Genomic DNA, 13,946 nt, shown 5'->3' on the forward strand with positions numbered 1-13,946 from the left:
CGGAGGAGGGGAAGGAGGCGGGACTAAAGCCGGAAGGAGAAAGACAGTGGTATCCGGAGTACACTTCCGGTGGAACGCTCGGCCTTCTCCGGTCCCGCCTTTCGCTGGTTTCGATTGGCGAACAGGGGCAGCGGTGACAGCTCTGCGGCGGCTCTGATTGGACAACGTTTAGCGCTGATCACCCCAGGCTACCTGTAGGGGAGCGCTGCGGGACTAGCGGCGCCCCGGGGCGGGAGGGGGCGTTAGGCCTTGGGGGGGGGCGCGCTCTCCTCCGGGGGGCGGTGTGAGGGCCTGGAGGGCCCCATCGGTGCGGGCAGTGCCCGTTTCGGCCCCTCCGGTGTCCCCCCACCAGGGCCTGGGCCCACCCCCTCCCAGTCCCAGGCAGGGTAGGAGGATGCTGCACCCCAGAGCCCCCGGGCAGCGATACCTCCCCCAGCCATGGCAACACTACGGCCCCTAACGCCTCAGCAGGTAGCCCCCCCGCCTTGCTGCCCCCCGCCCCGGCGGCACAGATGCCCCCCGGCCCTCTGTGCTGGCCCAGCACCTGGTGAGGGCAAGGCCCAGCTCACTGTAGGCAGGCAAGGGTGCTTGGGTGGGCACTCACTGTAGGGCTTCTGCAGAGTGGGGGCTCCCTGGGGCGTCCCCATGGGGAGAGGGGCCTGTGCTGGAGGGGACATTGACTCCTGGGGTGTGGGATGGGGCTGAAGGGGGAGCAGGTGGGTGGTGGGCTGGGGCGTAGCTGCCTGGCAACTAACTCCCTAAGGGAGACATTCCCTGTATGGGGGGATTTGAGGGGCAGACCCCTTCCCAAAGCCCTGCAACCCAAGGCTGTGGCATTTTTCATCAGGACAGACAAGCACAGGGAACCCCGGCACCCAGCTGCAGTGAGCTGCAAAGCCACTGCTCATCCCACCGTAGCAATGTGGGAAAATCCCACCTGATCACAGGCTCCCAAAACAGGCTTCCCTGGCCCGCCACCCCCCACGCCACCACCCCCCCTGTACACAGCATCCATGTGACAGCAGGAATGCAGTAACACAATCCCGGCCTTGAGAAACGTCCCTGTTGTGGGCAGAGGCCATGTGGGCAGAGGCCAGAGGACGGAGCCAGTGCTGCTGAGCGGGTGCAGAGGCTGTGCTAAGGGCAGGGATCGGTGGAGCAGCTCCTGAAAAACTGGGTGTAAATGGGTCAGACTAAAGAGAAAGCTCCAGCTGCCAGCTCCTCACCCGCTAGGAGCTGTGAGCGGCACATGGGCACCTAAACACCACCTGAGGTGAAAAACCCAAACACAGAGTAGGTATCTCCAGCACCTGCAAGCTTCCCGGCACTTTCCACAAATAGAAATGTAAGCGGCTTTGGCCACAGGTCGTCTCCAGCCTCCCTCTGCCCACACACATCGCTCATCTTCCCCTACCCAAGCAGAAATGTATCTGCTCCCTTGTTTTCCTCCTCGAAACAAGAGCCAGCCAAACTCTGAGCAGTGTGTTGTTTCAGCCTGACCCCAGCTTTTCAAACCAAATGTGAGATTTTGCGTTACAGGTTATTTGCCACATAGAAAGCACAACAGATCCAGTGGATTTTTCAAAACTGGTACACGTAACCCTGAGAGGGATGATCTTGCTTTTATACACAGTGTTGTGCTGCTGGGGAACAGTTCAGTGTGTGGCAATCGGTGGAGAAAAGGAAACGTGGAGTCAAAAAAATGTAAAAATTCTGATTCCTTGTTCTAGGAAGCCTCCGGGGACAGGCAGAGCAAACCACAGGGATCCTAGCTTTGCTGCAAGCCAGCGTCCAGCATCAGGAATGAGCAAAGCCACATGCTGTGTGCTCTGCCTGCAGCCTGCCCTACTTCACAGTCAGCATGTTCCTAACTCCACAGGTTGCAAGCAGCCCGGTGCAGCAGGGCTAAAGGCAGAGCCACAGTGGGAACTGGCATCGTCCTGCTGCCGTTTAGCCTCCCCGTTGCCAGCCCCAAGGGAAGCGGAGCCTCCCCTTGCCCAGGAGGGCAGGAGAGCATCAGCAGGAACAGGCCAAACCTTTATCTTCCTCTGTAGAAAGGAGGGGGGCAGGGGAAATCCCAAGAGATGTAGACTGTGCCGGTGTATTTTTACTCTGCAATGGGGAGACATAGGATAAAAAGGACTGTGCTAAGCAGTAACACCCCTGGAGCAGGCTGGGATGCTGAATCCCTTTCTCCCTCTAAGCCCCTTCCCCTCAAGGCATTTCATTTTCAACCATTTATTAAAGGCTCATGTTAGTAAGAGCTTTTGCTGCTGGGTCAAAGCGTTACACTGCGCTGTGCAGGAGAACTTTTCATTCCTAATAAGTGCCTAAATCCTCATAGATGCCTATGCCTGAAAACTCCACATCTGTGGGAAGTGACCATCACATAGCATCATCCTGACTAGTGACTGACACTCTCCCACACTCATTTATGGGCACTTAATAGATCTGGGAACGAAACAACATGGAAAAAACTCCAGAAGTTGGCTGCCCGACCCCGAGCACAGCACCGCACACCCGCTGCCCAGTGCTCTGCCCCCAACTGGGACCCCACAGTGGGCAGCATCCCACCCAGACAGGTCTCAGCCTCTCCCTCCATCACCCACCTGGGACAATGTCCTCAGGGAGGACTCATGAGTGCAGGATTTGGCTTTTACCAGCCCTGCCCTCGAGGGTAAAGCCATGGAGCCTCTCTTGTCTGGTGCTCCCATGGGAAGCACCACAGAGAATGCTGGGCTGAGTGCAGTGTCCCCTGGCTGATGGTATGCTGTGGGCTGGAGCACCAAGGGTTTAGAAACCCGTGGTGTTTGGATGTCCAGAAGAGCAGTGGGGAAACAGCACTCCTTTGCTCCCTTCTCATCTCAGCGGTGCCTCAGGGAGCTGCGAGAGCTGTTGAGGCTTCTCCGAGCAGCTCCCTGTCGTCTGACCACATCATCCAAAGGTGCAGGGGGACCTGAGCCCCAGTGCCTGCCCCAGGAGCACCTTCTCTGCTGTGCAGGGCCCAGGATCTGCAGCCGCAAGAAAAGCCTGGATTCTCTGTTAGCATGGACCCTCCACGCAAGGTACTGAAACAGCCACATTGACTCTCCACTGCACTTTGCTGTCCTCCTCCAGGGGCTCAGGGCTGCTTATCCCCCAGACCCTGTGGGGAAGGGGGCTATTGCTCCTTCTCCCGCTGCACATCCCGGCCGGACTTGAAGAAGTCACTGCGCAGCAGGCGGTAGAAGAGGATGATGTTCATGGGTGTCATGATTGCCATGCCCACTGTGCCTACAGCGTAAGTTGCTGGGGGCACATTCTCTCGATTGAGGAAGAGCCAGTGAGTCATCCAGGCCAGCGTGGCGATGCGAAATACCACGTAGGTGCCCAGGTTGATGATGCTGTTGAGGCGGTAGCAGGTGGTGTGCACCAGGTTGGCCATGAGCAGGATCTGCCGCAGGTGGAGGAAGATGGAGTTAATCTCCACCAGTAAAGCCACGAGGGCAAACCCTACATACTGATGCAGCAGCACTGCAATACCGAAGCAGACTATCACCTGGGAAGGAGAAAGAAGAAAGGCTGAGCCCAGGAGCTAGTTGCTCTCAGCTGCTGCAAGCCAGAGCCCTCCACGCCTGGGTGCGGCGTGGAGCAAGGTGGAAACTTATGCCAGTGCCAAACTGCTGGTCATCACCCCCCACGTACCTCTGCAGCACTGCAGCCTCCAGCTAGAGCTGCAGCCTTGGGCAGGAGATAAAGCCTCCTCACTGTTGCATGAAACCTGAGCATTTGGTGGGTTTTTTTTCCCCATGGGAGGAGAGGGAAACACTTCTATAAACTCCAGGTTGGCACAGGAGACAGAACAGCCAGACCTAGCCCTGCTTTTGTGGCCTGGGGAGTGTAGCTGGTTGTGGCCCAGCAGGTTTTTCCGCACACAGACGGCTGAACTGGGTGGGAAGGGAGACCTGTAGCTCAGGGCTATGGTTGCTGCTGGCTCATGGTTGCTGCTGGCTCAGGGATTCTCCACAGAACAGGCACGCTGCAGGGATTAAAGGGCTTTGGTGCACGAGAGAGCCCCGTGGGATGCCTGGAGCCTGGCCTGAAGCACCCTGGGGCTGCTGCAGCAGAGGACAGGACTGCTGGGGACACACTGGGCATGATTCCTGCCCAGCACCCTCCCTGCCGGGTGGGGGGACAGGCTCTGCATACCCACACTTTAGCACACTCAGTCCTTTCTTCAGTTTATACCATTAATGCTGTTCTCTGTATTGGCTCTTTAATGAGATTATCTGCTCCCTGCTCGTTAAGTCACTGTCTTGGCCTGAATTAGTTCTATTGTGGAGATGACCTTTTGACTTGCGAGCAGGAACGGCAGAGCTGGAGGGCTCACTGGGCTCTCTGACCATCGCCTCCCCCATCTCAGCTCAGGTAGGTCCCAGTGATGTGCCTGTCCCCCCCATCCCCAGGCCCTGTTTCCCCCCCTCTGCCTCCCCTGTACCCGGCAGCGTCTCTGCTGCCCGACTCCTGTGCCAGCCCCCTGCCCTGTAGCATCTGACACGCTCTGGCATTCGGACATTGCAAGAGATCAACAAGAAACCCACACTGGGCTCAGCCAGCAGCAAGGTAGGCAGCAGGCACTGGTGTGGGGCTCCTGCACTGCGGCTGCTTCAGCCATCTCAGCCCCGCGGCCACGGCTCTGACCCAAATGAGAGGAAAGCACCGCGGGGAGCGGGATGGGGAAGGGGGTGATGTACTATGTAAACCAAGAGCCAGCAGGAGCTGAGCTGCTTGCCTGTACTGGTGGGGACACCTGGGTCACTGCCTGCCCAAGCCACTGCTACGGGCCAGATCCCAGCTCTCTTCCCCACTACTCCGTGCACACATGTTGTTTTTCCTACCCCATCTTTGGCTGCCTTTTTACAGACCCTCAAAGAGTACACAAGTCCTGCAGGACCAAGAGGAGCTCCAAGCCCTGCTGTCCAGACTCCTCTCCCCAGACACAAAAATCAGACGTTTTGTAACAGGCAGCAAACACCCACACTAGCAGTAGCAGGAGCCCTGCTCCTGTCCCCCAGCCCCCCTGGTGGTACAAGTGCCAGGGTCTGTCCCTCGGGAGCAACCGGTAGACTCACCACAGAGTGATGGAAGAGCAGTTCCCAGGACTGGTGAAGTTTCTGATTGCACAACATGTCCACAAAGTCTTCAAGGAAATAACCTGGGATCAGAGAGGCCATGAGCAAAGAAGGGGGCCAGGAGGGGCTGTGACAAGGGACCCCCTGCCCAGCAGGCTCTACCTGACTGGACTGGGCAGCCCCTCTGGGGAAGTGATGGCCACAGCTCAGCCCAGACCCTGTGTGGGTGGTGACAGCGGGATCACATGCGGCAGGTGAAGGAAACCGGTGTGTTTTGGGTCCCTCCTGCAATCACTCCATAGGATGCGTTCCCAGTGAGAGGCACTAACTGCATCAGTTCCCGGAGAAGGGTGAGAGCGAAGGCAGCACCCTCACCCTTGTTACCATCCCAGAATCAGACCCCTTTCCACCCTTACCAGCTGCAGGATTCACTGCCACCAAACCAACCCCACGTTGGCATTTTAGATAACTCAAACCTCCTTGCTGAGCTGTAGCCATGCCAGGAAGCCTGTTAGCACTGAATGGTGACAGATCTGCAAGAAGGTGACAAGAGGGTGGGTTGCGGGGGGAAGGTTTCACATAGCCAGAGGACTCAAAACTCCCACCCTCCACACCGGCAGGCAGGTTTAGCTTGAGGCTCTGGGGGGACCTGCACCAAGCCCATATCATGGGCACTTTTGGGGTGCCCCAAGCCCTGGCTGCCCCATGAGGATGGTGGTGGGCAGCCTGGTGCCCAGTACCTCCTGGCTGCGGGTGCCGTGGGACAGAAAGGAGCCACTGTCCTTTGCCAAGAATAGAGTGATTGTCTGGGGTGCCTGAGACATCGCTGCCCACGACGTGGCTCGAAGGGCTGGTGTCAGGCACCGACATGCCCCTGGGGACCCCCCGAGGGGCAGAAGAGGGGGCAGCCCGCTCCCCCCACCTCACCTACAGAGACAGCGACCAGGCTGTGCGCCCCGGGCGGGTGCGTGCCCACCAGGTCCTCGGACAGCCCAGGGTGGAGGCAGAACCTGCGGGGGAGAGGGGCTGTGAGTGCCAGGCAGTGCCTCTGGTTCCCCAGTTCCCTTCAGTGACCCTGGTGCCCACCCGGTGCTGCTGACCCCCCCGGAGCCCTCCTGGGCCCCCCATGGCCACTCCTGTCCTGTTTCCCCTGGATTCTTCCCTATCCCCTTGCTGCCTCCTTGTCCCTCGGTCCCCCTGCACCCCTCGATCCCTGCTCCATCCCCCAGTGCCCCCCAGTTTCCAGCTCCACACCCTCCTCGATGCTCCCCAGGGTCCCCCCAACACCCCCATTCCCTCTGGTGGGCTCAGTCTCCCTCGGTGTCTGCAGGTTCCTGTCGGGGTCCCTCGACGCCCCCTTTCCCCTCTAATGCCACCGGTGCCCCCTGGCAGCCCGGAGCCCCCCCCGGCCCCAGATGCCCCGGGGGGCCCCGGGGGACCCGGCTCACCCGGCCAGCGCCCCGCCACCGCTGAGCACGCTGTGCGCCAGCGACGTCCAGATGTTTCGCCACTTCCAGCGGTTGCGCCGGGCCGAGGGCGGCGGCGGCACTAGCCGCTCCAGCCCCCGGTTCAGCAGGCGGAAGGCAGCGAAGGAACCGGCCACCAGCAGCAGTCCCGGGCTGAGAGCCATGGGCATCCGCCGGCCCGCAGCCTGCCCCGGGCTCCCATGGGCACCGGCCGCGCTGCCCGACGGCTCCGCCTCACCCGGCCCCGCGGTCCGCCCCGCCACCGCCCCGGGCACCGGCACCGCCCCGAACCTCCGCCACCGCCCGGCCCCGGCCCCGGCCCCGCCCCGAGCCCCCACCACCGCCCCGGCCCCGCCCCGAGCCCCCGCCACCGCCCCGGCCCCCGGCCCCGCCCTGAACTTCCGCCACCGCCCCGAACTCCCGGACACCGCCCCGAACCCCCGGACACCGCCCCGGCCCCGCCCCGAGCCCCCGGGCACCGGCCCGGCACCGGCCGCGCCCCGAGCCCCCGCCGCCGTGCCGGCCCCGGACCGGGGTGCCAGCGAGCACCGGCCCCACAGGGAAGGGCCAGGGGGGCTGCGGGAGCCGGCACACCGCTGGCATCGAGTGCCGGGTCCCACCCCGGGGTCACAGCAGCCCCCGCAGGCTGGGGGCACCGTGGCTGGGAAGCCGCCCGGTGGGAAAGGGCCTGGGGCTGTCGGGCGGCAGCCGCTGGAGATGAGCCCCCAGTGTGCCCAGGTGGCCGAGGAGGCTGAGAGCATCCTGGCTTGTGCCAGAAACGGTGTGGCCAGCGGGAGCAGGGCAGTGACCGTCCCCCTGTACGCTGGTGAGCCCCCACCTCGAATCCTGGGGTTGGTTTTGGGTCCCTCACTGCAAGAAAGACATTGGGGGGCTGGAACGTGTCCAGAGCCGGGCAGGGGGCTGGGGAAGGGGCTGGGGCACAAGGCTGATGGGGGGCGGCTGGGGGAGCTGGGGGGAGGGGGGTGTGTCAGCCTGGAGAAAAAGGGGCTCAGGGGGGACCTGATCACTATCTACACTAACCTGCAAGGGGGCTGTAGCGAGGTGGGGGTTGGTCTCTTCTCCCAAGTAACAAGTGATGGGACAAGAGGAAACGGCCTCAAACTGTGCCAGGGGAGGTTTAGATGGGATGTTGGGAAAAATGGCTTCACTGAAAGGGTTGTCAAAAGCACCGGGACAGGCTGCCCAGGGAGGTGGTGGCATCACCATCCCTGGGGGTGTTTAAAACCCACATAGATGCAGTGCTCAGGGACATGTTTTAGGGGTGGGCTTGGTAGTGCTGTGTTCACAGCTGGACTTGACGATCTTAGAGGTCTTTTCCAACCTAAATGATTCTATGATCCTATAATCTCCCGCTTCCCCCCACGCAGGGACGCAGACATGCAGGAGCAGCGACTCAGGGAGAGGTGGGAAAGGGAAACAAGCACTCTGGGGGGGGGGTGTCAGCCTTCCCCGGGCATCCCGCAGCAGAAAGGACAGCCAGCTCTAGGCCAGGCAAGGGTGCCTGGCTGCCTAGGTGTCCCGCCACTGTGCTGGAGTTGGGGACACCTTCCTCGTTCCGCTGAGGGTCCCCTTCCAACTTGGTGGCACCAGGTGGCTGACCCCCTCACCCATGAGGGGCTGTGGCTGGTGGTCCTTCACCCCAAAGCATCCCTAGCACGTGGTACCAGGGAGGTTCTTGCACTGTTGCACTGTGCTGGGGAGCCATCCCTCACCCGGCGTGAGGACCCATACAGACACACACCACCAGGTCTGATTGCACATCAAGAATGCAAAAAAGTTCGATTGCCCCGGCAAAGAAAAATGCTTTGCCCACAGCACTTGTCCTCCATCCCTCTGTCCCACGTCTGGTCCCAAGAGGACCTCCCCAATGTCTGGGATACCCCAGTTCTGCTGTCTGGGGCTTGTAGGAATTCAGGATCTTTTACCCATGATTTCTTTAGTTCCATCCTACAGCTATGCTGCTTTTCCAGCTTCCCATAATTTGATTGCTCCCTTGTTGCTTTTTGATATCTCCAGCAGAAGCGCAGCTGCCGCACAGACCCTGCTTCTCTTCCGCAGAGGGGATGACTCACCGTGTACACACTGATTAATGTCAAGCTCTGCCTCTCCTTTGAGGTATTAATTTGGGATGAAATCTTCTATTTTCTCTTTGGTGAAACAGAATCGTGTGAAGCCGGAGCTCTCAGACACTGCCCTGGCTAGGGGGATGGACACCAAACCCCCAACAAGTAGTATGCTGGTGGAAGGGACGCTGGGGAGGGGAGTCATTGAACCACATCTGAAGGAGAAGGGTGAGATAGTCCCAACCCATAGGAAAGCAGCTGTTCGTGCTGCAGAAATTTGCTTAAAAGCCGGACAAGACAATGTAATTTCATAATGGTTAAGCGGCAGGAAGACACTGCCTGAAGTAATCGGCAGACCTGACTGCTCAGGGGATTGTAAATAATCTCGTGTATTAGGACTTGAAGGATCACGTAGGCTAATCTGTTACTGAGAAGGCCAAATGCAAAGACATTTCTGTTTAGCAGAAGATATGCCGAGGAAGAGGAGTCGTGCCTTGGAGACATGCTGGGCTGCTCAGGGCACCGAGAGAAAAATCACATAACAATTAATTACAGTATAAAACTGCAGTGGGCTGATTTCCTAATGAGAAGCCGTCTGCAATCTTTTAGCCTCTGAAATCTCCACTGCCCCTTTCCGTGGTGGCAGCTCTGCCTGCAGGTAAAGTCCCAGACCATGAGACGCCTGCAAACCCGGCCCCGTTCGTCCCAGGGGCTCCTCCATTGGTGCTGTTATTCTTCTGAAGATCAGAATTTGGCCAAGTTTTGGCCAGGCTGGGGTTGGGGACAGGAATAGTTGGAATGTTTCTGGATGCTGGAGCTTTTACCTACCACTTCTGCATGGGAGGAATTTAAGCCACGATTAATTGAGCCTCTGGTTGAGGGTCTTTGATCCCACTGCTAGAGCACTAGCAAAACCTGCATACATACTACTTTCTGGATAATTTTAGCCCAGATTTTACGTAATTTTACCTGGACTTGTAGTGGGGCAGTGCTTTCTTACAAGCCCTGTTTCCAGCCTTTTCTCCTTGTCTTCTTTCCTCTGCAGCAATGGCATTAACTGGGGACGGGTTTGGAGCTGCAGACTTCCAAGCCCAGTTACAGACAAGTCCCTCGACACCGGATCAGGCCAAATATTCAGCCAGATGCCACAGGCGCAGGGGCTGGGCTCCTTCCGAAAGAAGCCGTGCCCGGGAGCAGGGACAGGAGCTGTCGGGCACAGCTGCCACAAGAGGTCCCTGCGCGCTCGCTGGAGCGCCGGGGCGAGCGGCCGATCCAATGGGATTCCTCAGTCACACCTTATTTGCAGATAATGCCTTTTTCCACCCAAATTTCAAGACGTTTTCCAACAGTCCGCAAACGGCCTGGGAGGCAGCCCAGCCAGGGGACGGGTCGGTGGCGGTGCCTGCTCCCAGCAGGGCAGGGAACTCCTTCCAGATACCAGCAAGGATGTGCCTAGGTCCAACACGTAACACCATGGGGACCACAGCTGATCCCATGGCAGGGGCATCACAGCAGCAGCCGGGGTGTAAACTGAGGGTCTGGCAGGTTTTTCAATAGCTGGACAGTGTCTTTTTTTCTCCCTCTCACAGGCTGGAGCTTCTCTGCAGCCCGTCTGAGAAAGAGAACCCATTTCCCACAATAAAGAGCTGGAAGCTTAATGATAACCCCTCATATGAATTCTGCCAGATAAGCTGTGTCCTCCTCCAGATGCTCCCCACTGCTCCTGGGTGGGGGTTTGGGTGTGCTTTCACAGCTCCAGCATCCCTTACACAAGGAGGAGCCCACTTGGCTCTCCACCACCTGGGGCTTGCTGTAGCCGGCAGATGTGGGAGCTTCTGACACGGCACAGTCCTTCTGGCAAAAGTCATGCTCCTGTTTTTGGAAAGCCTCACTTCCTTAATCAGCCTTTTTTAAGCCAGGGAATCATAAAGCCCATCTGCTCATCTAATGCCAGACCTGGCTCACACCTGAAATAATCTGAGGAGTCCAAGATCTCAAAACAAATCAAGCAGCTTGGCTTCCAAATTTTAATTAGCCATTGTCTTCATCCCACTCTAAACTGTGTCACCACCTTATCTGCTAGGCCATAGGAAGTCAGATGATACAGGAATGCTTTGCTCTATATATCCACATTTTCATTCAGAAAGTCTGCAACTCCACATTTATGAAAGGATCTACTGTGCAAAATGCACACCCTGTGCAGCAAAGCATGCCCAGGCATCGCAGAGGTAGTGGATGCAAACTTGAGCGCCCACCCCTTCCAACCAGAAACACCTTCCTGTTGTGGAAGCTGGATATTCTCCAGGTGGAACTGGGGATATACTCGCCATAGCCACGGGAGACAGGCACATCAGTCTCTGTGAGCAGAGTGAGCACAAGCGTTTCTGCGAGCACTGACAGTGCAGAGAGTTTTTACTATGTTTTCCCCCAGCCCTTAGCTCCACTTCACATGCTCACCTCCCCAGGATTTAATTCAAGAAACACCAAAGTGTGCATCGCTGAACTGCTGCCCTCAGGACCTGGTCTTGTTCAGCAGAGGAAATCATCTGGTTTGCATTGTAGCCTGTCCATTCACCCTACTCAAGTCTGTGAGCTCAATGTCCCGAGAGAAAGACTCTTCCTTTTCCCTCTCCCAGTGTTTTGACCATCCCTGCAGGTGTTCTGCCGCCCAGGTTGATCATCCTTCCTGAGATCATTCCTTGAACAATAAATACAATGTCTCCTGGGAGCTTCACAGCACCGGGATGCTCTGGTGCCAGCTACCAGCTGCTGGTCACTGTGTGGCTGAACACAGCACACTGCCTTCTGCAGCCTGGCATGCGGGAATGTCCCCCCCTTACCAATAGCCAGCGCTACCCAGGCAGATCCTACTTTGCCCCATGGCAGGTTGCTCTGGATGCTCTTGCTTTTGGCCTTCTTCCTTTTTCCCAGGACTGGAGGTCTTTTTTTATCAGGATTTAGCACAAGGGACCTGTAGGAGAAGCCTGTGACAACAGTACAGCATCCCTAAGGATGCTGTGGGCTCAGCTGTGTCTCAAGGGCTTGGGCTCGACCAGCTGCCGTGATTTAGTTGTGCAAAGGATGTGCTCTCTCCCTCTCACTCAGGTTGTACAGGTTTGCCGTGGGATAGAACGAAATTTCGCTGACAGACACACTGACTGGCAAAACCCCTTCAAGCACAGCAGCACAGGCAGTTCCTTCTATTTCTCCTCCACTTTCAGTAGCTGACATGCCCCAAATTTATCTGCTTCTGAATTGTTTATCTGCTATAGCAAAGTTTCAGGTTCCTTCTTTCCTGATGGTGAGCAGTGAAACATGGGGCAGGGCGTCTGCCCAGCCTGTATCCCATCTTTCCCCATCGCCGGACATGAATGCTCAGGAAGAAAACGTAAAACAGCACATGTAATTATTCTTACCCCATTTATGCCATGAATAAGCAAATTCATTCTCACTAAATATTGCCTTTTCCACATCTTCTTCCCTTGTGGGATAAATATTTTTTCCCCTATTTAGCTCCCCATTCTCAAGCTTAAGTAATTTCTGACGGGTATCTATGTGCTTTCTGGTTACATCATGACGTATTTATGACCACATGTGGTTGGGTTTTTTTTTTTTGCAATTCAGGCAGGTTCAGAATGAGTCCTGCAAGGTGGAAGCACGTCTCAGCCCCTACACCTACTCAGTGCAGCATCACACGTTGCTGAGCCCACTTGATTCCTCGTGTGTTACAAATATAAGCACAGGAGCTTCCTAACTGCGTCTCCTGCTGCTGCTGGCTCCGCAACTTGGAACACGTTAGGTTCCCTCCTGAATTCTCTTGTTATTAATATCACAAACCAAGCTGTTCTGAGAGCGGTGTCCCATTAATCATTTTAGCTCTGCTGCAGTTTTCACCTCGCTTCCTCTTCCTGTGCCTGAACAAGTCTTCACTAACATTTGACTCTGTGGGTAATGCTTGGTTAAAATTGGCAGGTCTGCTGGGACAGAGAAGGACCTGAGCAAGCTAGGGGCAAGCAAAGTGGGACAAGGGTGCAGCCACACGGCCGTGGCTGCATTACAGCATGAAAAACTGTGCTACACCAGCTGATGGTAGCAGGGACTTGAAAGGAGGAGAGCTACCCCTCTTAAATCTTCGCCTCTAAATCTGGATTTTTCTGGAGTGCAGACAACATGGGAGAGATGCAGCAAAAGTGAAGATATCTAATAAAATAAAAATAAAAATAAAAAAATAAAAAAAAAGGTCAGCTCAGTGGCTCGAGTGAGTCAGTGCCAATGTCAGCAGCTGGAACAGTTAGAGATTTCTGGTGCCTACCTGGGCTCTGTGTTTGAGGGCACCGCTTCCTTTTACTCCCTTCCTCTGTTTAGTCCTGCTGTGTTACAAGGAAAGGTCTTAACCACTCACTCTGGGTTACCTAACAAAGGCCTAAAAGATGCTTACAGAGCATCTTCCTGAAAATCTGCCTCTGATACCATCCCATCACCTGAATCCCTCGAGGGCATGCTGTGTGTTCCTAGGTGCTGGCTCTCAGACACGCAGTAACACAGCATCCCCGCAGCTAACCCAAACCTTCCCTCTCACACCCAGTACCTTTTCCAACTTTCTATCCTTTGCCATCGTCTTTGTCCCCATCAGAGACAGGCATTTTGTTGTCTTTATCCCTTTGCATTTTATAAAAGCCCTTTCCTGGGTGCTCGGCTGCATCCAACAGCATCCATCCGCATGCAGCAGCATCCATCGGCATCCAGCAGCATCTATCTGCATCCAGCAGCATCCAGCAGCTGAATGAGCTGCTCAGCCTGCAGTGAGAACAGCACCGCATAGGACCGAGCTCCATCTGGCTCGTCCCAAAGCCTCCCACAGCTGCACACCTTTGTACCTGCCGCTTTGCCAGTGCGCTGCAGCTTTCATCCATAAGCAAACGTTTTCAGCAATTTCTGCCGAGTCAGAGAATGCCTCCACGAGGGCTGCTGCTTCTCCACGTGGGAACATGCTTCTGGGGAGTAATTACAGAGAGTTTAAACAGGGACATTCAGCAGCCAAATTGCTTCACATTCAGGCTGCTGGCCAGGAAGGCAGAGCCTCAAAGCTGCTAGTTGGCACAGTGAGAAAATACCTCGCACCTGCGCCCATCATGGGTGTGCATCGCCCATGGGCTAAGATCACTCCTTAAGCGGCAGCGCCCTGGCACCCGGCACTGAAAGAAGGTGTGCTCACAGCTTGGCGGGTCTGACAAGCGAGCTGCTTTGCAAATTAACCAGGTTGCACTTACCGAGCATCCCTGTGC

General features: G+C 56.8%; 1 protein-coding gene across 3 annotated transcripts; it reads right to left on the reverse strand.

Annotated features, from left to right (window-relative positions):
• Positions 1 to 26: 26 nt before the first annotated feature.
• TLCD2 (TLC domain containing 2) lies at positions 27 to 6,895 on the reverse strand. Of its 3 annotated transcripts, none has more exons than XM_080374136.1 (5): positions 6,560 to 6,895; positions 6,039 to 6,121; positions 5,588 to 5,644; positions 5,112 to 5,194; positions 27 to 3,538 (listed from the first exon to the last, which is right to left on the reverse strand). In XM_080374136.1, exons 1-5 carry the CDS (start codon positions 6,745 to 6,747, stop codon positions 3,161 to 3,163), a joined length of 789 nt encoding a protein of 262 aa, XP_080230262.1. In that variant the 5' UTR covers positions 6,748 to 6,895; the 3' UTR covers positions 27 to 3,160. The 3 variants fall into 3 exon arrangements, with proteins under 3 accessions (XP_080230262.1, XP_080230261.1, XP_080230263.1); XM_080374135.1 differs by having other exon boundaries at positions 5,528 to 5,644; XM_080374137.1 differs by lacking the exon at positions 5,588 to 5,644.
• Positions 6,896 to 13,946: the final 7,051 nt, after the last annotated feature.

This window comes from Falco punctatus (genome assembly GCF_963210335.1).
Source record: "Falco punctatus genome assembly, chromosome: 1".
Taxonomy (NCBI): Eukaryota; Metazoa; Chordata; class Aves; order Falconiformes; family Falconidae; genus Falco; species Falco punctatus.

What these genes read in the sequence shown, in the direction of transcription:
- TLCD2 (XM_080374135.1), bottom strand. Translation starts at nt 6,747, where the DNA reads ATGCCCATGGCTCTCAGCCCGGGACTGCTGCTGGTGGCCGGTTCCTTC. An exon ending in GGTGGCGGGGCGCTGGCCGG is followed by an intron (nt 6,122 to 6,559) that starts GTGAGCCGGGTC and finishes TCTCCCCCGCAG; the next exon opens with GTTCTGCCTCCACCCTGGGC. An exon ending in CCTGGTCGCTGTCTCTGTAG is followed by an intron (nt 5,645 to 6,038) that starts GTGAGGTGGGGG and finishes ACCTTCTTGCAG; the next exon opens with ATCTGTCACCATTCAGTGCT.